Below are 27,294 nucleotides of genomic sequence, written 5' to 3'. Positions count from 1 at the left end.
GGCCTAGTGGTTAGAGCGTTGGACTAGTAACTGAAAGGTTGCTAGATCGAATCCCCGAGCTGACAATCTGTCGTTCTGCCCCTGAACAAGGCAGTTAACCCACTGTTCCTAGGCTGTCATTGTAAATAAGAATTTGTTCTTAACTGACTAGCTTAGATAAATAAAACTTATAAAATAAATAGACTGAATAGGCCCTGGGTGGACAGAGAGCTGATTGCTGAAATGCCAGTTCAAAGTTCAAGGGATAAAGGTCACATGCTGTGGCAGTGATATTTTCAAATCTAGCATCTATCTGTGACCACATAGGATGGGGTAATGGCTCTACAACCTCTCTCAACACACACCTCTGTAGTTTCTTGACCTGGTCAGCCAGACTCTGTTTTTCCTCGTTCAGTAGACTGATCTGATACTCGAACTCCTCAACCATCTCAGTCTGCTGCTGACAGAGACAGAGAAGAGGATTTGAGTAAGCATTGTGAATGGAGAGAAGGTGTGGACTAAATCAGTCTGAGTGGATTGTTTAGTTTTCAAGTCACTGCAGAGCTCTGTATCTCACTCTCCTACCTGCTGCAAGAGATCAGGTTTCTGGACAATGTAGTTCCCAGTGAGCTCGCCTGACTCCACCCCCACGGATATATCCACTGTATCCCGTGGCGACGGAAGGGCGGAGCCACAGTTCCTGTAGATCTGTAATAGGTCGGGAGGCTTCGGAATGTTCAGGCCCACGTCGTCCCACAACTCAAAGTCCTGAACGACCGTACAAGATGGGATGATATGTTTATATACTCTATACAGCCTTATATGGAACATTAAATACTTGAATGACAAATCAAACATTACCTGGTCATCATTTTCATCAGAGAATGTGATGGCCGACAGTTTGCACTCATTCTTTAATAAATATTCATTCACAAGAAAATTTAAGGCTCGCTTCTCCAGTGGGCGGATAGGTTCCTAAGAGTATAGAGACAGATGAAACATCAATCAACTCGAAAAGTCACGTTTTTCAATAAACTCTCATTTTGAAGAAACATTGTGTATTCGCTGCATTGGTACTCCACAAGTGCACTTCATACAGTTACTAGCAACGTGTAGGAGAGAGACCGGCCCACCTGAATCTCAGGATCTGATTTGTAGTTCTTGTTTCTCTCCTGAGTGTCACCCTCTAGAAAGACAAAGCAACAGAACAGATGAACCCTCCCACCCCAGTGAAAGAGGGGAGGAGCTAGAGAGAAGCTCCATAAAAAGGGAGAGATGGAGAGAGGGATGACATGGAGGAGTAGAAGTGTTAAGTACGCCACCTGCTGCCTGAGTCAAGTTGGCGCGTAGAGCCTGAATGGTCTCCTTGGCTTTCCGTAGCTCAAACTCCAGCACTGGACAGGAAGTGACATCACAACACACAGGAAGGAAGTGCATCCAACCAAGGAGCAGGAACAAACAAACAAAAAGATGGCCATGAAAAATCAAACAAAAAATTGACCAAAAGAACAACATGTATTGTAAGAAGCGGAGGCAAAAAATAAATAAAGAGACTGATAAAAATAAACGGGAGACAAACTATGAATCTAATGGACGCATGCAGCAGAGGATCCTGGGATAGCTGACTAACAGAGAGTCCTTCAATCTATATGAGTGTCTAAGGCTGCATCCCAATAGTCTAGAGTGACTTCCTCTACTCGTCTCCTTTACTTCATCTGCACTGATCTGAATGCAGAGGACAGGTGAAAGCAACATGGAGGAGGACACCTTCTGGGAATCGGTTTTCACCTATCGTGAGACAGGGAGAGGAAACTACTCTCCTCTACTGGGATGCAGACTATATAATATGCTAATAGCTGTCTGACCAGGGATTTTACAATCAATAGATAAAAACGTGAGTTTGGAGTGGTGCTGCTAGCATTGTGGTTGGTCAAATAATTTGTGTTTTAATAGGATATAATATTAGGCCTATGCATGGGAGTGGATAGCCGCTAATTACCCTATGCATTAACAATAATTACAGGAGAAAAATACATGTATATGAATTGTAATTACGTATGCTACATTGAGAGGGGTCTAAAACCTCAAGTGATTTCCCAGTTCACGTTTGTCTTTAGACACGAAGAAAACCACACGGGAGGAAGAGAAGCAATGGAGACCAGAGAGAACATGTTGCATGGCTGTGTACCAAAGATCTGCCGCTTCAGTACGTCAAGTCTGTCCCAGTTCAACAGGAAGCGGGCCAGACACATTTTCACACTGCTGATCAAGAGCGCACAGGATGCAACAAAACGAAGAACAAAAGTGAAGAAGTAAAAAATAAAAACTAAGCTAAGAAAGAAGAAAGCAGAGAGCTGCTGGCCTAGAGGAGTGTTGTCCAGTATTGGAGCCACTGGGATGGGGTTGGATCATAACAGCCAAAACACCCAGAGTCAGACAGCTGGGGGAGACATGTTGGGACGAGGGATGGAGAAGGAGGTTTAGGGAGTAGGAGATGCCGAACCACAGGGAGGGAGGGATGGAGGGAGAGTAGGGGTGGATGAGTAGAGGGTCTGTGGTTGTGAAGGGACCACAGCTTGCTCTGCTGCATGGTTACTGGAGAATCCTCCAGAACTCTCATCTTACAAAGCTAAAGGGTTGGAATTGACATTTGGCATTCAGAAAAGGAAAGATAACAGGCCAATTATAAGTCACATAAAGAGATGAGTTCAGATGTGGAGCTCATGGTCCTGTCATCAGCCACATAAAAACAATTAGACAGAACAAATTCTGAAGAAAATAAAATCCCAATAGTACTTTGCATTTTATTCACAGTACTGGTCTCTAGTCATCATATATGTTCTGAGGTGAGGAGAACAAACACTAGAATAGGCTAGGCTATATCAGTCTACACAGTAACAGAGGTCTATGTAGTGGACAGACACATTGCTCCTCTACTAGTCAGTTCATCCTCTCTGCTCTTTAACGTATTCAGTTCATCCTCTCTGCTCTTTAACGTATTCAGTTCATCCTCTCTGCTCTTTAACGTATTCAGTTCATCCTCTCTGCTCTTTAACGTATTCAGTTCATCCTCTCTGCTCTTTAACGTATTCAGTTCATCCTCTCTGCTCTTTAACGTATTCAGTTCATCCTCTCTGCTCTTTAACGTATTCAGTTCATCCTCTCTGCTCTTTAACGTATTCAGTTCATCCTCTCTGCTCTTTAACGTATTCAGTTCATCCTCTCTGCTCTTTAACGTATTCAGTTCATCCTCTCTGCTCTTTAACGTATTCAGTTCATCCTCTCTGCTCTTTAACGTATTCAGTTCATCCTCTCTGCTCTTTAACGTATTCAGTTCATCCTCTCTGCTCTTTAACGTATTCAGTTCATCCTCTCTGCTCTTTAACGTATTCAGTTCATCCTCTCTGCTCTTTAACGTATTCAGTTCATCCTCTCTGCTCTTTAACGTATTCAGTTCATCCTCTCTGCTCTTTAACGTATTCAGTTCATCCTCTCTGCTCTAACGTATTCAGTACATCCTCTCTGCTCTTTAACGTATTCAGTTCATCCTCTCTGCTCTTTAACGTATTCAGTTCATCCTCTCTGCTCTTTAACGTATTCAGTTCATCCTCTCTGCTCTTTAACGTATTCAGTTCATCCTCTCTGATATTTAACGTATTCTGTTCATCCTCTCTGATCTTTAACGTATTCTGTTCATCCTCTCTGATCTTTAATGTATTCAGCGAAGATTAGCTGGTGGGGGTCGTGAGAAAAACTCAGAAAAAAAAAAGTGTGAATTTTACATCATCCAGTGACATCGACAGCTCCTGTGAGAGAAAATAACACGGTTTCAATTACATTTAGTGCTTCATTTAAAGCAGGATGGCTTAATAAGATGGAGGTAAATCTCTCTAACGCTGTAGCCTCACTAGACAGGCCCATGGAAGGCTATGTAGGTTACTAACAGGGATATTTGAATGGGTAGGTAAATCTGGAATGGAACCATAGTGATGTCATCCTCAGCAAGCTCTACTGGGCTGGTGTGGCCTCATGATGCCACATCATACACGGCTGGAGTACTACTATGATGTCATAAATGCCTGGAGTTCTGTGACATAAAGGGCTGGGTGTGTACTGTGACATAAAGGGTTGGAGTGCTACTGTGACATCATAAAAGGCTGAATTTACACTAACAACAAAGAGCTGTAGTTATACCGTGACATCATAAAGGGCTGTAGTTATACCGTGACATCATAAAGGGCTGTAATTATACCGTGACATCATAAAGGGCTGTAGTTATACCGTGACATCATAAAGGGCTGTAGTTATACCGTGACATCATAAAGGGCTGTAGTTATACCGTGACATCATAAAGGGCTGTAGTTATACCGTGACATCATAAAGGGCTGTAGTTATACCGTGACATCATTAAGGGCTGTAGTTATACCGTGACATCATAAAGGGCTGTAGTTATACCGTGACATCATAAAGGGCTATAGTTATACCGTGACATCATAAAGGGCTGTAGTTATACCGTGACATCATAAAGGGCTATAGTTATACCGTGACATCATAAAGGACAAGGAAAGGTCCAGTATACACTGCTGTCTGTATTTCTATCCCTTCCCCTGCTCTTTTCTGTCTGTTGTTTCTCTTTTTCTCTCCTTCTTCATGTCCGTCTCTCGATCTCTGCCCGGTCAGGACAGGTACAGCTCGTCTTACCTGCCACCCTCTCGTCCGACTCCCGGTTCCCGTCGTCAGAGTAACGGGCGAAGTCCAGAGAGTCCAACGTGCTGATGCTGCCCGCTCGGTCTGGCAGGGGAAAGGCACAGAGAAAGCAATCACATCATTCAGCCCATTCATATAGTGATCATTACAGAATTCACCACATCACCCTGGATATAAACAGCTTGGGAGAAATCACAACAGACAACATAACACTATATGTGGAGAGTGGACAGGAGAGGACATGGGGGTAGACAACACCCAAACCGGTTTGTTTTCTGGGTTATACATCATCCTGAGGGGTATCCTACCAAGCAGGTTTGAGGAGTTAGCGAGGGAACTTTGGTCAACTCTGAGTTCAACTCGAGATAACCGGTCATATAAAAAGAAGCTCACCTTTAAGCCAGGCACATTTCTACGGCAACAAATCCTTCAGAACTAACCTGCTCCGGCGCAGGCTAACTCACAGCTAACTCCACTAATGACAGAATCGTTTTAAACTTCACGTAATGTAAACCTTTTGTATGACTTAATAAAAATAAATATTGCACACCAATGACAGCATTAATTCATAATGAAAGAAAAGTTTGTCACAAATGAAAAATGTGTCACTGACTCGCCCATGGATTGATGTTTCAGCATTGTCTGAATGAAGAGTTCACGGTTAGCCTTACATGCTGACCAGACCGGATACGTCGCGTGTGCGAGCGTCGCAAAATACATTTTGAAATCCATGTTATTCAATTATTGCGCCAACGAGCGTCTGCGTTGCCAAGGGCTAAAATAGAAGTCAAGTTCTATTTCTGACGCAGATGCTGCAGTTCCTGCCTCTCCCATCTCCTCATTGGTTTATAGAAGCAGGTACCCACGTGCCATCTCCTCATTGGTTATACCCACGTGGGTGATTGAAAGACAAAAGTTTTTGCCGGTTGTCGTGGTAATACTATGAAAGTGTAGATGCCAATCACCATATAAGTTCAAAGATGAAACAGCCTGGAAAGAGGAGAGATGACTCGAAACGATTCGGTTGGCCGTTTTGTGTGTGGATTAATTGTCGGAGTAGAGGACCTTGTGCATTTCAGGTAAAATAACAACTCAATGTTTATATCACAGGACAAATTAGCTAGCAACAGCAAGCTAGCTAAATAAGACAAATTAGCTAGCAAGTGCAAGCTAACTAGCTAAATTGCCATACATGTTTAATGCTTTTCGACCTGTCCCAAAATTAATGTCATTGGTTCAGCGTTTGTTTTGATATTTTAACCTGCGTGTCGTGATCGCGTTTGGTGTGGGGGTACAAAATAAATGTGCGCACGCGCGCAGCCGGTTTGGGTTCCGTGTTAGTTAACCCTGACTAGATCTAGCTTGCTTGCTTGGTTGGATACCGCTCTGGTTTCAGAAACAAATTCCCAAACAATGGAGACGCAGGCCTAGATGTAGAATGTGATAAGAATCAAATAATCAAAAGTGTCTGAATACTTATGTAAATGTAATATTTCAGTTTTTTATTGTTAAAACAAAACCTGTTTTTGCTTTATCCTTATGGGGTAGTGTGTGTAGATTGATGAGGGAGGCTGTATCAGTGAAGGAATCTCAATACTTTCCAAACGCACTGTATATCTATTGTTTTTCAAGGAACTCAATCTGGCTTTAAACTTACTCTTGAAAGTTGTAATAGTAGAATGCACAAGGTGTCATTTCTAAATTGGGTAGTGCATCATCAGTTCCTCTTGTCAGGTCAGTCATTGCAGACCTTAGAGAGCTATTTATAACTTGTCAGAAATGTTCATGTTCAGATCTCCGTGTTAAGCGATCAGTGTGTCAAGAAGCAGTGCGGCTTGGCAGGGTCGTGTTTCGGAGGATGCATGGCTCTCGACCTTCGCCACTCCAGAGTCCGTTAGGGAGTTGCAGTGATGGGACAAGACTAACTACCAATTGGATATCACAACAATCGGTAGAAAAAGGGGGTAAAAAGAAAGTGAATACACATTAGACCTAGTAAAATGTATAGAATTACCGGAATAATTCCTTTAAAACCGCTTCATTTTCTTTGCACCTCATGACAAAATGTGTAGAATTACAGGAAATAAGCGTTAAACCTGAAAAAGCGGCAATAGTACCATTTGTCCATTTTGAGACGCCGTAGCCAGTATACACTTCCTCAAAATAGTCTGAATTCATCTAACTCAAGAACTCTGTCATTCATTTTGATGTTTTTGTAGAGATCTTAGTGGCGCAATTTTACATCTAACTATGATGTTTGGTGCAGTATCAAATGTGCAAATGTGCATGAGGATCAGTCATTTCTCGTTGAATGACAACAGGCATTTCACTGAAGAACTCCTACTGTTGACCAATCGCCGACAAGGGGGAGTAGATTTTGGCTGCCGGCTTCGGCTTGCCTTGAGAAGAAAAAAAATCTTGTGTGCCTGAACAGCTGAAAAAAAGCCTTGCCGAAGTCCAAAACGAACAACAACACTAAATGTTGCCCTAACATGCAAACTGCTCCCAACTGTTTCAGCTGGGAAGCATGTGGACGCCTTTAAGGCCCCTTCTCTACTTACCAAACCAGAGGTGATGCCACAGTAATGAATGTGAGTCACATGGTCAGATCTGTGGCCACACAAAGCACACACACTCAGTCCTGTGACTGCCAAGGGAGGGTGTGTGTGAGAGAGTGTCCATTCACTGCCAACATGTTTGGAACCCTTTCTTGTGTGTGTGTGTGTGTGTGTGTGTGTGTGTGTGTGTGTGTGTGTGTGTGTGTGTCCATGGCTTATATTGTCGTCTCTTGTGTCTGAGAACAGACAGCCTGAGATTTCATATGGCCCCATCTTTCCAGTATGCTCCCTCCCAATCAATGAGTGCAGTACGTTGTGGGACGCTAATTGCAACAACATTCTCAGTGACTATTTGGCTGGGGGGTGTTGAGGACACTCTGGTGCTTCAGACAGATCTCAGAATGTCTGGAATCTGTAGGGGATGACAGGATCTTTCACAAAGGAAAGGAGAGGGGGGAGTGAGAAACAGTGAGAGAGGGGGGGAGTGAGAGCGAGACTCTAGGCCTGGCTGGCCCAACAAGTGTCTGATTGTCATCCCCACAGTGACCGTACGTACATATCCCAACCAGAAGCCATGGATGACAGGCAACATCCGCACCGAGCCAAAGGCTAGATGCTCCTTATAGGACACATCACTGCACTCAATACTCTTCTGTAAACTGGTCATCTCTGTATACCCGTCACAAGACCCACTGGTTGTTGCTCATTTATAAAACCCTCTTAGGCCTCACTCCCCCCTATCTGAGATATCCACTGCAGCCCAGCTAGATCCTCCACATACCAAACACCCAGTCACATTCTGTTAAAGATCCCCAAAGCACACACACCCCTGGGTTGCTCGTCTTATCAATTCGCTACAGCTAGCGACTGGAACGAGCTGCAACAAACACTCAAACTGGACAGTTTTATCTCAATCTCTTCATTCAAAGACCTTATCATGGACAGTCTTACTGACAGTTGTGGCTGCTTTGCATAATGTATTGCTGTTTCTGACTTCTTGCCCTTTGTGCTGTTGTCTGTGCCCAACAATGTTTGTACACTTTTGTGCTGCTACCATGCTGTGTTGTCATGTGTTGCTGCCATGCTATGTTGTCGTCTTAGGTCTCTCTTTAGGTAGTGTTGTCTCTGGTCTTGATTTGTGTTCTGTCCTATATTTTTATTTAATTTATTTTAAATCTCAGCACCCGTCCCTGCAGGAGGCCTTTTGCCTTTTGGTAGGCCGTCATTGTAATTAAGAATGTGTTCTTAACTGACTTGCCTCGTTCAATTAAAAATTAAAAATAAATAGAGCTGAGCTAAATAGAGCTTAAAGGAGCGGGACACTAATCCGGACGCTTATAAGAAATACTGCTATGCTGTCAGACAATCCATCAAACAGGAAAAGCGCCAATACAGGACTAAGATTGAATCGTACCACACCGGCTCTGACGGTCGTCGGATGTGGCAGGGCTTGAAAAATATTATGGACTAAAGGGAAGCACAGCCACGAGCTTCCCTGTGACACGAGCCTACCAGACGAGCTAAATGCCTTATGCTCACTTCGAGCCAAGCAACACTGAAGCACGCATGAGAGCACCAGAGTGCCAAGTACCAGAGTACCAAGTCTAGGACCAAAAGGCTCCTACCCCCCAGCCATAAGACCGCTGAACAATTAATCAAATGGTCACCCGGACTATATATAAAAACAATTAATTGTCATAAATTGTCATTTTAATTTAAAAAATATATGTTTTGAGCTTGTAATGCATCTTAGAAAATTGGCTACGACATACCTAATGAATGCAACACTGGTGACACCCCTGGCTCAAACTAATGGCTCTGACCGCTGGGAACTGTTGGAAATGAAGGTTCTCCTCCCAGCCGTGCCGGTCTGCTCTGAATATGATTACCAAATCTACCCAATTCATGTCAAACCTAAAACTGCTATTGGCTAAACTTTATCTACTTGAATCCCTCCTTCCTCCTAAAATGTATGTTTTAAGACGGCTATTACAATCAGTTCACGATTATTGTCCGTAATTGTCGGTTACATGATTATACAATAATTGTGCCTCCCTGCCCTACTGACAGGGAGGAGGAGAACAGTAAATCAGAGTCATTATTATGATAGATCTATTCTACAGCATGATAGCTGAATTATCATGTACAGACAGTGCAGGCTTATAGACTGAGGTGTGCACACACACACACACACACACGAAGATAGAGCTATGAACAGGAGCCCAGACAGGCCAGAACAGAAACAGGTGGCGCAGACCCAAATGTCCCACAGTTTGATTAAACCAGCCTCTCCCAGCCCTGCAGCAAATCTGTGTCTGTGTGCTTTTTTTCTTACTGTGTGCATGTTTATGTGTCATTTCTTCTAACCTATTAAGTGTGTGTGTGTGTGTGTGTGTGTTCTTCTTGCTCTGAATGAGCAAGTGTGTGCTTGACTGCGTGTTCCTAGCGCCCAAGAAGGCAGGGTAGTAGGCTAGGCCTTGGCTAAGTCTTTTCAACGAACAGAATGGCTCGCTAAAACAGTGCGCTAATGCTAACAGCTTAGTCTCTGATTGAACTGGGCGTTGAGCGAGCAGATTGTAGCGAGATGCTAATCAGCTAGCCACTGAGGAGAAAACAATGAGCTGGGTAGAGAGGGAGAGTGGGCAAGAGGACCATTGTGCAAATGGGAGGAGGGGCTCATCCAGCTACTCTTGCTCAATGAGTAGCCTAACCTGAGAACTTGTATTAACTCCTGGAATTAGGCCTAATGTTTAGGCTCAGTGGCCTATGGTGTTGAGTTGTGCAGTGGCCTGCTGCAGCAGGTGAACAGAGCACCATGCTAGCTGCTAAATTAGCAGGGTGGTGGTGACAGAGAGCTAGCCAGATCATAGTGCTAACAGCAAGTGACCCTTTTGATGCCCAGCCTGTGAGATGGTAGCTTTACTCTGACCTTTTCCCACATGCTTCCTACGTGGTGCATGACACCTCTGTTAGGTCTACATGATGTGCCACCAATGGAGCAGATAATGCACAATGTTACAACATAATAAAACTAGTTCTATATATTTTAACGGGCCCTAAAACTCCTCTCATTCTAGTTGTACAGGCCTGCTTGAAACCTGGAAAGAGTGAGCAGAGGCGGCAAGGGCAAGGAAACCCTCCCCTGGGCTGGGTGTAGGCCTATTGACCCTAGGGGCAGACCCTCAAGCTGTCCCCCTCTCTGCCTCTTCTCACCTCCTGTTTATCAGTGAAATTAACACAATAGAGGACAGGTGGAGTTCCTGTCAGCATCCTGTTCTTAAGATCAGATCTAGAATCACCAAATCCTAACCATAACGCTGTGGGGTGAAATGCTAAATTGACCATAGATCAATGTCTGAGGGCAACTTCATCCAAGCCCTCACCCATCCTTAGAGATCAATTATTTTTAAATCCAATCAAATTGTATGTCACATGCTTTGTAAACAGGTATAGACTAACAGTGAATAATAACTACCCAACAATGCAGAGAGAATTTTTTTTTAAATAACACAAGCAATGCCCCCTGGGAAACCTCAGTCCTCTAGCTCCAAGGCAACAGCGAGGCGCCACAGACAGAGGCAATTAGGCTTAGCCATGAGCTGAACAATGTCTGCTATACATAGAGGCTAGTAAGCTACATGATGAGGTGGAATACTTGTATCATGACAAGCATCCTTAGTTCCTCCCTCCCAAGACAGCCTAATAATCACTGATCTCACATGCCTGTACAGGTGCAAGCTGTATAGTGGAACCCCTGCTTTCACCTATCCAGTTGTTAGATCGGGAAGGACTAAGTACAGAAAGTGGGAGGCACATAACACAATCATGGAAATGCAGTTTCCACAGCTCAGGCTCCTATTTTTATCGTAGCCCTTATCAGTAGAAAGGGATGGAAATAAGGTCAGCAGCCTTGATTGTTGCTAAAACAGTACGACACAGAATACAGATCAGAACTAAGAATGCATTCCTGTGTTCATTGGTGCAAAATGTCAAAGAACCCATGCCCCTAAGATTTCATTGGTGCAGAATGTCAAAGAACCCATGCCCCTAAGATTTGGGGCAGTTGAATGTTCAGTTTGCTGTTGTAGAAGTAGTCCATTTGTGTCAGCATACCATTGTGTTGTGTGTGTGTGTGTCAAATCTATTCTATAAAAGGGGGGAAGGGGACTAATACCACAGAAGGTGACAACCATCTTCCTACCCAGCTACTCCACTTTACTCTTCAGCTGTTAGGCAGAATGATTTACAACCTGTAGGCCATGTGAATTATCCTGGTACATACTCTATGTAATGGCAGCTAGAGACCGCGACAGGCAGCTAGAGACAGCGACAGGCAGCAAGAGACCGCAACAGGCAGCAAGAGACCGCAACAGACACAGCTAGAGACAGATGTCGTGTCTTTGCTATCGTTAAATTGAAGACTTATAGTTTTTATCAAAGATTCCTGTAATTAGGGATTACGCGATCACTTGAGTAATAACGTAACTAATTAACTATGAATGAGGGCACCAGGGAAAGTTATTAGATTACAAAGTTACACTGCTCAAAAAAAATTTGTGGCCTGCTGGAGGTCATTTTGCAGGGCGCTGGCAGTGCACCTTGCACTAAGGCGGAGGTAGCGGTCCTGCTGCTGGGTTGTTGCCCTCCTACGGCCTCCTCCACGTCTCCTAATGTACTGGCCTGTCTCCTGATAGCGCCTGCATGCTCTGGACACTACGCTGACAGACACAGCAAACCTTTTTGCCACAGTTCGCATTGATGTGCCATCCTGGATGAACTGCACTACCTGAGCCACTTGTGTGGGTTGTAGACTCCGTCTCATGCTACCACTAGAGTGAGAACACCGCCAGCATTCAAAAGTGACCAAAACATCAGCCAGGAAGCATAGGAACTGAGAAGTGGTCTGTGGTCACCACCTGCAGAATCACTCCTGTTTTGGGGGGTGTCTTGCTAATTGCCTATAATTTCCACCTTTTGTCTATTCCATTTGCACAACAGCATGTGAAATTTATTGTCAATCAGTGTTGCTTCCTAAGTGGACAGTTTAATTTCACAGAAGTGTGATTGACTTGGAGTTACATTGTGTTGTTTAAGTGTTCCCTTTATTTTTTTGAGCAGTGTATAATTTCCCAATATAACCTTTCAGATATTTTCATATCTGATCAATAGTCTTCTAATTAATGATTTATTTCCCTCACGTTAGTCTCATTCCAAACGTCGTAAATTGTTGATTATCTGCACGAACCCAGTCTTCACTATGAGTCATCCATACATCAATTGTCTTAAATCATTTATTTATTACTAACTAATTAATTCACAGAAATGCATAAACAAACAAACAAACTTAAAACAGTTAGATGAAATGATGGGAGAAATATGCCCTAGGGGGCTAAACCGGCATGGCAGCTGTTAGACAAAGGGAAAATGGCGTTCGACTAAGAATTCACTACAGAGTCCATAACTATAACAATTTACATGCTAATCCTTACACATGAACGCTCACTCATTCGGGAACAATTGCAATCAATATATATATAGTTACGCTCGGTGTGTGTCGTCTTGATCGCTGGAGAGAAGTTTGTTTTGGTTGGAGTTCCTTCTGTCCCGGTTATTGTGGATAGTTCAGTGACATTCGTTATAGAATGGATGTTTCGGCGGTTGTCTTTCTTCGCGTTCAATGATACCGAATTCCTAGCTGCAGACTAGTAGTCAATATCAAACTTGTTATTATTCGGCTAAGAGTTTAACCACGTGGTATGGTTAAAGATTCAGCAATGGTACTCAACCTTCGTTCTCCTCCTGGAGGATAAACATGGTCTAATGGTAATTTCTTAGAGTTGGCTTTTATTCAGATAGCAGGAAGGGGCGGTCCTTGGATGTCTCTGACCCAACTGGCTCAGGGGCGGGTCCTCTGATTTAGTTCAAATAAAAAGGGATTTGTATTTTCCTTCATTAAACAGATCAAAATCATATTACACAATTATACAAACAGTATCATACTCACTCATTCATTTTATACAACAAACAGATGTAAACCTCATATCTGAGGTTATTATATAAACAGCGGTATGGTAATGTAGTCCCACAGTCTCTCATGAGTTTCCCACGTGGTGGCCAATGGGCATGTTAATAGCTGGACTCTCCACCGATCCTTTATACTTTTGCAGGAACATGAAATATGTTCGTACCTCAAGTTCTGTGAGGTGGGAGAAAATTCCTTTGTCCTGAAAGTTTACCCTCTGTCTAATACTGTTGGGCCATGAGGAGATTCTCAGGAATTTACGACATCTCTCTGTGACCACAGCATGGGTTGAAGGGGCAGGGAAAGGCAGGGAGATGGGGATGGGGTTTGCAACACCCAAGCAGGCGACGTCATGACACAGACACAGCTAGAGACAGCGACAGGCAGAGAAGGCGACAGCTACGGCTAGAGACAGCTACGGCTAGAGACAGCTACGGCTAGAGACAGCTACGGCTAGAGACAGCTACGGCTACAGACAGCTACGGCTACAGACAGCTACGGCTACAGACAGCTACGGCTACAGACAGCTACGGCTACAGACAGCTACGGCTACAGACAGCTACGGCTACAGACAGCTACGGCTACAGACAGCTACGGCTACAGACAGCTAGCTACAGACAGCTAGCTACAGACAGCTAGCTACAGACAGCTAGCTACAGACAGCTAGCTACAGACAGATTGAGACAGCTGAAGGCAGTAAGAGACTATAGACAGCTACAGTGACTTCAGAAATTATTCACACCCCTTGACTTTTTCCACATTTTGTGGTGTTACAGCCTGAATTTAAAATTGATTAAATGTAGATGTTTTGTCACTGGCCTACATACAATAGCCCATAATGTCAAAGTGGATTTTTTAAAACTGTTTTTTTTTTTTCTCTCCCACCTTTATTTAACCAGGTAAGCCAGTTGAGAACAAGTTCTCATTTACAACTGCGACCTGGCCAAGATAAGCAAAGCAGTTCGACACAAACAACAGAGTTACACATAACTGGAATAAACAAGCGTCCAGTCAATAACACAATATATATATATTTAAATAAGTCTATATACGGTGTCTGCAAATGGCGTGAGGAGGTAAGGCAATAAATAGGCCATAGTAGCGAAGTAATTACAATTTAGCAAATTAACACTGGAGTGATAGATGTGCAGATGTGCAGATGATGATGTGCAAGTAGAAATATTGATGTGCAAAAGAGCAGAAAAGTAAATTAAAAAAACAATATGGGGATGAGGTAGGTAGATTGGATGGGCTATTCACAGATGGACTATGTACAGCTGCAGCGATCGGTTAGCTGCTCAGATAGCTGATGTTTAAAGTTAGAGGGAGAAATAAGTGTCCAACTTCAGCGAATCTTGCAATTCGTTCCAGTCATTGGCAGCAGAGAACTGAAAGGAAAGGCAAACAAAGGAGGTGTTGGCTTTGGGGATGACCAGTGAGATATACCTGCTGGAGCACGTGCTACAGGTGGGTGTTGTTATGGTGACCAGTGAGATATACCAGCTGGAGCGCGTGCTACGAGTGGGTGTTGTTATGGTGACCAGTGAGATATACCTGCTGGAGCACGTGCTACGGGTGGGTGTTGTTATGGTGACCAGTGAGATATACCTGCTGGAGCACGTGCTACGGGTGGGTGTTGTTATGGTGACCAGTGAGATATACCTGCTGGAGCACGTGCTACGGGTGGGTGTTGTTATGGTGACCAGTGAGATATACCTGCTGGAGCGCGTGCTACGAGTGGGTGTTGTTATGGTGACCAGTGAGATATACCTGCTGGAGCACGTGCTATGGGTGGGTGTTGTTATGGTGACCAGTGAGATATACCTGCTGGAGCACGTGCTACGGGTGGGTGTTGTTATGGTGACCAGTGAGATATACCTGCTGGAGCACGTGCTACGAGTGGGTGTTGTTATGGTGACCAGTGAGATATACCTGCTGGAGTGCGTGCTACGGGTGGGTGTTGTTATGGTGACCAGTGAGATATACCTGCTGGAGCGCGTGCTATGGGTGGGTGTTGTTATGGTGACAAGTGAGATATACCTGCTGGAGCGCGTGCTACGGGTGGGTGTTGTTATGGTGACAAGTGAGATATACCTGCTGGAGCGCGTGCTACGGGTGGGTGTTGTTATGGTGACAAGTGAGATATACCTGCTGGAGCGCATGCTACGGGTGGGTGTTGTTATGGTGACAAGTGAGATATACCTGCTGGAGCGCGTGCTACGGGTGGGTGTTGTTATGGTGACCAGTGAGATATACCTGCTGGAGCACGTGCTATGGGTGGGTGTTGTTATGGTGACCAGTGAGATATACCAGCTGGAGCGCGTGCTATGGGTGGGTGTTGTTATGGTGACCAGTGAGATATACCTGCTGGAGCACGTGCTACGGGTGGGTGTTGTTATGGTGACCAGTGAGATATACCTGCTGGAGTGCGTGCTACGGGTGGGTGTTGTTATGGTGACCAGTGAGATATACCTGCTGGAGTGCGTGCTACGGGTGGGTGTTGTTATGGTGACCAGTGAGATATACCTGCTGGAGTGCGTGCTACGGGTGGGTGTTGTTATGGTGACCAGTGAGATATACCTGCTGGAGCGCGTGCTACTGGTGGGTGTTGTTATGGTGACCAGTGAGATATACCAGCTGGAGCACGTGCTACGGGTGGGTGTTGTTATGGTGACCAGTGAGATATACCTGCTGGAGCACGTGCTACGGGTGGGTGTTGTTATGGTGACCAGTGAGATATACCAGCTGGAGCGCGTGTTACGGGTGGGTGTTGTTATGGTGACCAGTGAGATATACCAGCTGGAGCGCGTGTTACGGGTGGGTGTTGTTATGGTGACCAGTGAGATATACCAGCTGGAGCGCGTGCTACGGGTGGGTGCTGCTATAGTGACCAGTGAGATATACCTGCTGGAGCGCGTGCTACGGGTGGGTGCTGCTATAGTGACCAGTGAGATATACCTGCTGGAGCGCGTGCTACGGGTGGGTGCTGCTATAGTGACCAGTGAGATATACCTGCTGGAGCGCGTGCTACGGGTGGGTGCTGCTATAGTGACCAGTGAGATATACCAGCTGGAGCGCGTGTTACGGGTGGGTGTTGTTATGGTGACCAGTGAGATATACCTGCTGGAGCGCGTGCTACGGGTGGGTGTTGTTATGGTGACCAGTGAGATATACCAGCTGGAGCACGTGCTACGGGTGGGTGTTGTTATGGTGACCAGTGAGATATACCTGCTGGAGCGCGTGCTATGGGTGGGTGTTGTTACGGTGACCAGTGAGATATACCAGCTGGAGCGCGTGCTACGGGTGGGTGGTGTTATGGTGACCAGTGAGATATACCAGCTGGAGCGCGTGCTACGGGTGGGTGTTGTTACGGTGACCAGTGAGATATACCAGCTGGAGCGCGTGCTACGGGTGGGTGTTGTTATGGTGACCAGTGAGATATACCTGCTGGAGTGCGTGCTACGGGTGGGTGTTGTTATGGTGACCAGTGAGATATACCTGCTGGAGCGCGTGCTACGGGTGGGTGTTGTTATGGTGACCAGTGAGATATACCTGCTGGAGTGCGTGCTACGGGTGGGTGTTGTTATGGTGACCAGTGAGATATACCTGCTGGAGTGCGTGTTACGGGTGGGTGTTGTTATGGTGACCAGTGAGATATACCTGCTGGAGCGCGTGCTACGGGTGGGTGTTGTTATGGTGACCAGTGAGATATACCAGCTGGAGCGCGTGCTACGGGTGGGTGTTGTTATGGTGACCAGTGAGATATACCTGCTGGAGCGCGTGCTACGGGTGGGTGTTGTTATGGTGACCAGTGAGATATACCAGCTGGAGCGCGTGCTACGGGTGGGTGTTGTTATGGTGACCAGTGAGATATACCTGCTGGAGCGCGTGCTACGAGTGGGTGTTGTTATGGTGACCAGTGAGATATACCTGCTGGAGCGCGTGCTTTGGGTGGGTGTTGTTACGGTGACCAGTGAGATATACCTGCTGGAGCACGTGCTACGGGTGGGTGTTGTTATGGTGACCAGTGAGATATGCCTGCTGGAGCGCGTGTTACGGGTGGGTGTTGTTATGGTGACCAGTGAGATATACCAGCTGGAGCGCGTGCTACGGGTGGGTGTTGTTATGGTGACCAGTGAGATATACCTGCTGGAGCACGTGCTACGGGTGGGTGTTGTTATGGTGACCAGTGAGATATACCTGCTGGAGCGCGTGCTACGGGTGGGTGTTGTTATGGTGACCAGTGAGATATACCTGCTGGAGCACGTGCTATGGGTGGGTGTTGTTATGGTGACCAGTGAGATATACCTGCTGGAGCGCGTGCTACTGGTGGGTGTAGTTATGGTGACCAGTGAGATATACCTGCTGGAGCGCGTGCTACGGGTGGGTGTTGTTATGGTGACCAGTGAGATATACCAGCTGGAGCGCGTGCTACGAGTGGGTGTTGTTATGGTGACCAGTTAGAAATACCTGCTGGAGCACGTGCTACGGGTGGGTGTTGTTATGGTGACCAGTGAGATATGCCTGCTGGAGCGCGTGCTACGGGTGGGTGTTGTTATGGTGACCAGTGAGCTGAAATAAGGCAGAGGTTTACCTAGCAAAGAATTACAGATGACCTGGAGCCAGTGGGTCTGGCGACGAATATGTAGCGAGGGCCAGCCGACGAGAGCATACAGGTCGCAGTGGTGGGTGGTATATGGGTCTTTGGTGGCAAAACGGATGGCACTGATAGACTGCATCCAGTTTGCTGAGTAGAGTGTTGGAGGCTATTTTGTAAATAACATCGCCGAAGTCGAGGATCGGTAGGATAGTCAGTTTTACGAGGGTATGTTTGGCGGCGTAAGTGAAGGAGGCCTTGTTGCAAAATAGGAAGCCGATTCTAGATGTAATTTTGGATTGGAGATGTTTAATATGAGTCTGGAAGGAGAGTTTACAGTCTAGCCAAACACCTAGGTATTTGTAGTTGTCCACATATTCTAAGTCAGAACCGCCCAGAGTAGTGATACTAGTCGGGTGGTGCGGGTAGTGAACGGTTGAAGAGCATGCATTTAGTTTTACTAGCGTTTAAGAGCAGTTGGAGGCCACGGAAGGAGTGTTGTATGGCATTGAAGCTCGTTTGGAGGTTTGTTAACACAGTGTCCAAAGAAGGGCCAAATGTATACAGAATGGTGTCGTCTACAAAGAGGTGGATCAGAGAATCACCTGCAGCAAGAGCGACATCATTGATATATACAGAGAAAAGAGTCGGCACGAGAATTGAACCCTGTGGCACCCCCATAGAGACTGCCAGAGGTCCAGACAACAGGCCCTCCGATTTGACACACTGAACTCTGTCTGAGAAGTAGTTGGTGAACCAGGCGAGGTAGTCATTTGAGAAACCAAGGCTGTTGAGTCTGCCGATAAGAATACGGTGATTTACAAAGTTGAAAGCCTTGGCCAGGTCGATGAAGACGGCTGAACAGTACTGTCTTTTATCGATGGTGGTTATGATATCATTTAGTACCTTGAGCGTGGCTGAGGTGCACCCGTGACTAGCTCGGAAACCGGACTGCGCAGCGGAGAAGGTATGGCGGGATTCGAAATGGTCAGTGATCTGTTTATTAACTTGGCCTTCAAAGACTTTAGAAAGGCAGGGCAGGATGGATATAGGTCTATAACAGTTTGGGTCCAGAGTGTCACCCCCTTTGAAGAGGGGTATGACCAAGGCAGCTTTCCAATATTTTGGGATCTCGGACGATACGAAAGAGAGGTTGAACAGACTGGTAATAGGGGTTGCAACAATGGCGGCGGATAATGTTAGAAAGAAAGGGACTTATGTTTGAAATTATTACAAATTAGTTAATGAAAAGCTGAAATGTCTTGAGTGAATAAGTATTCAACCCCTTTGTTATGGCAAACCTAAATAAGTTCAGGAGTAAAGATGTACTTAAGAAGTCACATAATAAGATGCATGGATTGTGTGCAATAATGGTGTTTAACATGATTTATGAATGACTGCCTCATCTCTGTACCCCACACATACAATTATCTGGAATGTCCCTCAGTTGAGCAGTGCATTTCAAACACAGATTTAACCACAAAGACCAAGGATCTTTTCCAATGCCCCACAAAGGGAACCAATTGGTAGATTGGTATAAACAAAAAAAAGGAAACATTGAATATCCCTTTGAGCATGGTAAAGTTATTAATTACACTTGACTACAAACACAGGCGTTCTTCCTACCTCAGTTGCTGGAGAAGAAAGGAAACCACTCAGGTATTTCAAAATGAGGCCAATGATGACTATAAAACAGTTGCAGAGTTTAATGGCTGTGATAGGAGAAAACATAGGACAGATCAACAACATTGTAGTTACTCCACAATACTAACCTAATTGACAGAGTGAAAAGAAGGAAGTGTGCATCCTGTTTGCAACAAGGTATTAACTTCTCTAGTGTAAGTGGCAGCATTCGGAATTTGATGAAATGCATGGTAGATTTGGATAGAAAACACTCTAAAGTTTCCAAAACTGTTAAAATAGTGTCTGTGAGTATAACAGAACTGATTTGGTAGGCGAAAACCTGAGAAAAATCCATTCAAGAAGTTTTTTATTTTTTTTGGTTTTGTAGTTTTCTATTCAATGCCATTACAGTATCCATTGACTTAGGACTCAAATTGCAGTTTCTATGCCTTCCACCAGATGTCAACAGTCTTTAGAAATTGTTTCAGGATTGTATTCTGAAAAATGAGGAAGTAAGAGCAGTCTGAATGAGTGGACCCTAAAGTGTCACAGAGCTTTTTCAGTGCCTTTTTTTCAGTGCCTTTCTTGTTACCTATTATATTGACGACGTTATTGTCCGGTTGAAATATTATCGAGTATTTAGGCTCAAATTTGGATTCACAAGAAGTTAATCTTTAAACCTATGTAAAATATGTTTTGTTTTCTATATTTTTATAATGAGTATTTCTGTATTTGAATTTGGCGCCCAGCAGTTTCACTGGCTGTTGAAGAGGTGGGACGCTAACGTCTCACGTACCCAAGAGAGGTTAAAGTAATTCTGCAAAAAACGATTTATCCTGAATACAAAGTGTTATGTTTGGGGCAAATCCAATACAACACATTAGAGTACCACTCTCCATATTTTCAAGAATAGTGGTGACTGCATCATGTTATGGTATGCTTGTAATCATTTCAGGATTGGGGAGGTTTTCAGGGTAAAAAAATACATGTAATGGAGCTAAGCACAGGCGATTTCAGTCTGCTTTCCACCAGACACTGGGAGATTAAATGACTTTTCACCAGATGAATAACCTAAAACACAAGGCCAAATCTACACAGAGGTTGCTTACCAAGAAGACGATGAATGTTGCGGGGTGGCCGAGTTACAGTGTGGACTTAAATCTGCTTGAAAATCTATGGCAAGACCTGTCTAGCAATGATCAACAACCAATTAGACAGAGATTGAACACTTTGAAACAAATAAAAATGGGTAAATGTTGCACAACCCAGGTGTGGAAAACTCAAGAGACTTACACAGAAAAACTGAATGCTGTAATCGCTGCCAAAGGTGCTTCTACAAAGTATTGACTCAGGGGTGGGAATACTTACAGTACCAGTCAAAAGTTTGACACACCTACTCATTCAAGGGTTTTTCTTTATTTTTACTATTTTCTACATTGTAGAATAATAGTGAAGATATCAAAACTATGAAATAACACATATGGAACCATGTAGTAACCAAAAGAAAGTGTTAAACAAGTCAAAATATATTTTAGATTCTTCAAAGTAGACACCCTTTGCCTTTGACAGCTTTGCACACTTGGTCTTGAAGGAGTTCCCACATATGCCGAGCACTTGTTGGCTGCTTTTCCATCACTCTGCGGTCCAACTCATCCCAAACCATCTCAATTGGGTTGAGGTCGGGTGATTGTGGAGGCCAGGTCATCTGATGCAGCACTCATTACTCTCCATCTTGGTCAAATAGCCCTTACACATCATGGAGATGCGTTGGGTCATTGTCCTGTTGAAAAACAAAATTATAGCCCCACTAATCGCAAACCAGATGGGATGGTCGTTCTCGCTGCAGAATGCTGTGGTAGCCATGCTGGTTAAGTGTGCCTTGAATTCTAAATAAATCAATCACTGACAGTGTCACCAGCAAATCACCCCCACAACTCCTCCTCCATGTTTCACGGTGGGGTTCAAACCAAAAATCGCAAATTTGGACTCAAATTAAAATACAGATTTCAACCGGTCTTATGTCCATTGCTCGTGTTTCTTAGATCAAGCAAGTCTCTTCTTATTGGTGTCCTTTAGTAGTGGTTTCTTTGCATCAATTCGACCATGAAGGCCTGATTCAGTCTCCTCTGAACAGTTGATGTTGAGATGTGTCTGTTACTTGAACTCTGAAGCATTTATTTGGGCTGCAATTTCTGAGGCTGGTAGCTCTAATGAACTTATCCTCTGCAGCAGAGGTAACTCTGGGTCTTCCTTTCCTGTGGTGGTCATCATGAGAGCCAGTTTCATCAGAGCTCGATGGTTTTTGCGACTGCACTTGAAACTTTCAAAGGTCTTGAAATGTTCCGTTTTGACTGACTTTTATGTCTTAAAGTAATGACGGAATGTTGTTTCTCTTTGCTTATTTGAGCTGTTCTTGCCATAATATGGACTTGGTCTTTTACCAAATAGGGCTACTGTATTTTCTGTATACCCTCCTTACCTTGTCACAACACAACTGATTGGCTCAAACGCATTAAGAAGGAAAGAAATTCCACAAATTAACTTTTAACTAGGCACATCTGTTAATTGTGGACATCTATAAGTACCCAGGTGTCTGGCTAGACTGCAAACTCTCCTTCCAGACTCATATCAAACATCTCCAATCCAAAATTAAATCTAGTCGGCTTTCTATTTCGCAACAAAGCCTCCTTCACTCACGCCGCGAAACTTACCCTAGTAAAACTGACTATCCTACCGATCCTCGACTTCGGCGATGTCATCTACAAAATAGCTTCCAATACTCTACTCAGCAAACTGGATGCAGTCTATCAGTGCCATCCGTTTTGCCACCAAAGACCCATATACTACCCACCACTGCGACCTGTATGCCCTAGTCGGCTGGCCCTCGCTACATGTTCGTCGTCAGACCCACTGGCTCCAGGTCATCTACAAGGCTATGCTAGGTAAAGTGCCGCCTTATCTCAGTTCACTGGTCACGATGGCTACACCCACCCGTAGCACGAGCATCTCACTGATCATCCCTAAAGCCAAAACCTAATTTGGCCGCCTTTCCTTCCAGTTCTCTGCTGCCTGCGACTGGAACGAATTGCAAAAATCTCTGAAGTTGGAGACTTTTATCTCCCTCAACAACTTTAAACATCTGCTATCTGAGCAGCTAACCGATCGCTGCAGCTGTACATAGTCCATCGGTATATAGCCCACCCAATTTACCTACCTCACCCCCATACTGCATTTATTTATTTACTTTTCTGCTCTTTTGCACACCAGTATCTCTACTTGCACATGATCATCTGATGATTTATCACTCAAGTGTTAATCTGCTAAATTGTAATTATTTGATTTATTGCCTACCTCCTCATGCCTTTTGCACACATTGTATATAGATTCTCTTTTTTTCTACCATGTTATTGACTTGTTTATTGTTTACTCCATGTGTAACTGTTGTTGTCTGTTCACACTGCTATGCTTTATCATGGCCAGGTCGCAGTTGCAAATGAGAACTTGTTCTCACTAGCCTACCTGGTTAAATAAAGATGAAATAAAAAATAAAATAAAAATTGAAATGCATTCCAGGTGACTACCTCATGAAGCTGGTTGAGAGAATGCCAAGAGTGTGCAAAGCTGTCATCAAGAATCTCAAATATAAAATATTTATTTAACCATGTTTTTGTTACGTCATGATTCCATGTGTTATTTCATAGTTTTGATGTCTTCACTAATATTCTACAATGTAGAAAATAGCCTAAATAAATTAAAACCCTTGAATGAGTAGGTGTGTCCAAACCTTTGACTGGTACTGTATGTAAATGTGATAGTTCTGTATTTAATTTTTCACTAAATATGCAAACATGTCTAAAAACATGTTTTCACTTTGCCATTATGGGGTATTGTGTGTAGATGGGTGAGCATTTGTTTTATTTATTTATTTAGAATTCAGTCTATAAAACAAATAAATGTGGAATAAATCAAGGGGTATGAATACTTTCTGAAGGCACTGTATAGGCAGATAATGACAGCTACAGGCAGTTAGACAGAAGAGAGATAGGCCTAGTTAGTGTTTGAGTAGCCTGTATCTTCAGCAGCAGCCTACATGACGCCAATATGCAAATATCTCAATTACTAGACTGGTATAAAGAAGGTTGTCTGATGGGCCTTTTCAGGTCGCCAGCTAGCTATTCATAGTCACCACTATTCTGGTTCGTGGACTACAGGAAATGGAGTGCCAAGCACGCCTCCATTCACATCGACAGGCTGTGTCTACATCACTAAGGATCTATCATGGTCCACACACACCAACACAGTAGTGAAGAGGGCACGACAACGCCTCTCCCCCCTCAGGAGGCTGAAATGATTTTGCATGGGCCCTCAGATCCTCAAAAAGTTCAACAGCTGCACAATCAAGAACATGCTGACTGGCTGCATCACCGCTTGGTATGGCAACTGCTTGGCGCTAAAGGGTAGTGGGTACAGACCAATACCTCACTGGAGCCAAGATCCCTACCATCCAGGACCTCTATACCAGGCGGTGTCAGATGAATGCCCAAAGAAACTGTCAAAGACTCCAGCCACAGACTGTTCTCTTTGCTACCGCAGGGCAAGTGGAACCAACAGGAACCTGGACAGCTTCTACCCCCACGCCATAAGCGTTCTAAACAAGACTGTTAGTTAGCTAATCAAATGGCTACCTGGACAGCCTGCATGGACCTTTTTAAGCACAAACTCTCTTGCATTGACTATGAACACACACTGGACTCTACCCACACACTGACACCCCAACACACACATAACATGCACACACACTGGACTCTACCCACACACTGGACTCTACCCACACACTGACACCCCAACACACACATAACATGCACACACACTGGACTCTACCCACACACTGACTCTACCCACACACTGACACCCCAACACACTGACACCCCAACACACACACTGACTCTACCCACACACTGACTCTACCCACACACTGACTCTACCCACACACTGACTCTACCCACACACTGACTCTACCCACACACTGACTCTACCCACACACTGACTCTACCCACACACTGACTCTACCCACACACTGACTCTACCCACACACTGACATTGCTAAGGCTCCCCAACACACACATACCATGCACACACACTGGACTCTACCCACACACTGACACCCCAACACACACATAACATGCACACACATGCATACTGAAGCCACACACACTTTCACACACACTGCTGCTAGTCACTTTAGCCCTACCTATATGTACAGTACATAACTACCTCAGTTGCCTTGCTCCCCTGCACATCGATGAATTTATTTTTCTTCTCCTCCCTATATACAGCCATGTTATTTTTACTCGTTATTCACCGTGTCGCTATTTCTATTCTTAATTAAAATGTTTTGTATTATGTTTAAATCTACATTGTTGGAAACGGACCCATAAGTAAGTATTTCACTGTTAGCTTTCACCTGTTGTCTACGAAGCATGTAACAAATTTGATTTGATTTGGTTCCATCTGTTCAAAGCCAGCTGGCACCTAGGAAGGAAACTCTTTTCACAGGCTAACACGGGTAGGTGAACTAACTCTGTATAATTAGTAAATTATCCGTTGTTTCCATTGCTATTGTCTAATCTATTAGCTAGCGAGAGAGAAAGACAGGTGTCGTATCGAATTTCGTTTATCCTGCATAGCCAGAGCAATGTTGGCTGACAAGCACAGTGCCAACATTGTTTCCTCATTGAATAACAGGCTGTCTGCTAACTAGCTAGCACATAAAGACATCTAAATTATAACGCATTTTGGTTCTAAATTAGTAAATAGCTATTGACTTACTTAGCGGTCCACCTGGCCCCAGTCCTTGGTCTTTACAAGCTGGTGGAGTGCCGCTTTGCCTCTCGAAATTGCCCGGGTTGGAGAAATAATCCCGCAACCGGGGAAGCTCCCTCCCGGACTCCAACAATTCGGTATGAAATTCAAGAGCGGTGAGGATGTATTGATCCCGTATTAGCTGAGCAGCAATCATATCTACAGATACCCGAGTCTCTGCCAAGCCGCTTGCCATTGCGGCATCTGCGGCTGCTGCCGAGATGCCTTCCACACTTGGACTGGTCCGGGTGATGAACAGCAGAAGGGCCGGGGGCTCGGCGTCCGCCTGCGGGGAGAAGGGGTTGTTGGACGGGAGCCCTGGCGCTCCATCGCTAAGGCTCCTTTCGGCATCAACCCCGTTCTCTGGTCTCTGCTCTGCCTCATCTTCAGAATCGCTCAGATTAAACGGGTTGACGCTACCCGCCGCCATTTTTCTAATATGAAGATTTAACCTAGCTAGCTAGATAGCAAGCCGTCCAGGAAGAGGGGTCCAATTTTAAACTATCAGCCCTTCCTTCCCTGATCAGCATGAAAGGGGATGAATGCAGGGAAGGGTTTTGTTGAATGGCATTCCAGCACCCGCCTCCTTCATTGAATAGTGGGATTAGATTGGATACGGGAGAGGTTAAAAAGAAACCACGAGAAGGGTGGGCGGCAATTCGGGGCGTTCCTGCATGTGATCATTTCTGCATCTGCAGGAACCCCTCTTTATTCTTGCATTGGACCGTTATTATGAATACATTTTATTTAACCTTTATTTAACTTGGCAAGTCAGTTAAGAACAAATTCTTATTTTACAATGATGGTCTACCCCGGCCAAACCCTCCCCTAATAATTTAAAGCTGCAATATGTCACTTTTTGGGTGACCGACCAAATTCACATAGGAATTTGAGTTATAGATCAGTCATTCTCATTGAAAGTAAGTCTAAGAAGTGGTAGATCTGTTCTATGTTCTCTATTTAAGTGATAACGTGGTGTTTGGAGGATATATTGGCACTGGTGTTGTTCATCTCCAGCAAATAAACCGTGCCAATATATCCTCCAAACACCGGCTTCAAGGGCATCATCACTTTTATACAACAGGTTACCAACATGTTCAAATAATCATTGACACGTTTTCATAAAAACGTTATTTTGATTGATTTATTCATTCTTTTTCATCCTTCCACAATAGATAGTCTGAAACACAAATCTAGGGTTGCTAGAGACATGACCCAGTCGTTCAGTCTTTTTGTTCTGTATCTGTGGACGCGACCCAGTCGTTCAGTCTTTTTGTTCTGTATCTGTGGACGCGACCCAGTTGTTCAGTCTTTTTGCTCTGTATCTATGGACGCGACCCAGTCGTTCAGTCTTTTTGTTCTGTATCTATGGACGCAACCCAGTCGTTCAGTCTTTTTGTTCTGTTTCTATGGAAGCGACCCAGTCGTTCAGTCTTTTTGTTCTGTATCTATAAACGCGACCCAGTCGTTCAGGCTTTTTGTTCTGTATCTATGGACGCGACCCAGTCGTTCAGTCTTTTCGTTCTGTATCTATGGACGCAACCCAGTCGTTCAGTTTTTTTGTTCTGTTTCTATGGAAGCGACCCAGTCGTTCAGTCTTTTTGTTCTGTATCTATAAACGCGACCCAGTCGTTCAGGCTTTTTGTTCTGTATCTATGGACGCGACCCAGACGTTCAGTCTTTTTGTTCTGTATCTATGGACGCGACCCAGTTGTTCAGTCTTTTTGTTCTGTATCTATGGACGTGACCCAGTCGTTCAGTCTTTTTGTTCTGTATCTATGGACGCAACCCAGTCGTTCAGTCTTTTTGTTCTGTATCTATGGACGCAACCCAGTCGTTCAGTCTTTTTGTTCTGTATCTATGGACGCGACCCAGTTGTTCAGTCTTTTTGTTCTGTATCTATGGACGCGACCCAGTCGTTCAGTCTTTTTGTTCTGTATCTATGG

At 44.5% G+C, this 27,294-nt stretch overlaps 2 protein-coding genes across 9 annotated transcripts in view; one reads left to right on the top strand and one right to left on the bottom strand.

Annotated features, from left to right (window-relative positions):
* LOC129858976 (RAB11-binding protein RELCH homolog) overlaps window positions 1–25,936 on the bottom strand; it is a 139,039-nt gene extending 113,103 nt beyond the window's left edge. For 2 of the 8 annotated variants that reach the window (XM_055928252.1, XM_055928254.1), the window contains exons 1-7: window positions 25,316–25,933; window positions 4,681–4,770; window positions 1,302–1,373; window positions 1,113–1,165; window positions 841–954; window positions 565–747; window positions 345–439 (exon numbers count right to left, since the gene is read on the bottom strand). In XM_055928252.1, coding sequence (XP_055784227.1) covers window positions 345–439; window positions 565–747; window positions 841–954; window positions 1,113–1,165; window positions 1,302–1,373; window positions 4,681–4,770; window positions 25,316–25,778 — 1,070 coding nt within the window. In that variant the 5' untranslated portion in view covers window positions 25,779–25,933. Of the gene's footprint in view, window positions 1–344; window positions 440–564; window positions 748–840; window positions 955–1,112; window positions 1,166–1,301; window positions 1,374–4,680; window positions 4,771–25,315 lie in introns of all 8 variants that reach the window. The other 6 variants (XR_008760114.1, XM_055928255.1, XM_055928251.1 and 3 more) reach the window with 6 other exon arrangements.
* LOC129858978 (uncharacterized) overlaps window positions 24,765–27,294 on the top strand; it is a 44,256-nt gene continuing 41,726 nt past the window's right edge. The window contains exon 1 of the mRNA XM_055928259.1: window positions 24,765–25,052. The gene's annotated coding sequence lies outside the window, so the exon portion shown is untranslated. The remainder of the gene's footprint in view (window positions 25,053–27,294) is intronic.

The sequence above is a fragment of the Salvelinus fontinalis genome, chromosome 7, assembly GCF_029448725.1.
Source record: "Salvelinus fontinalis isolate EN_2023a chromosome 7, ASM2944872v1, whole genome shotgun sequence".
NCBI lineage: Eukaryota > Metazoa > Chordata > Actinopteri > Salmoniformes > Salmonidae > Salvelinus > Salvelinus fontinalis.
Note: the sequence above shows the minus strand (reverse complement) of the source record. Positions and strands in the feature narration are given on the sequence as shown.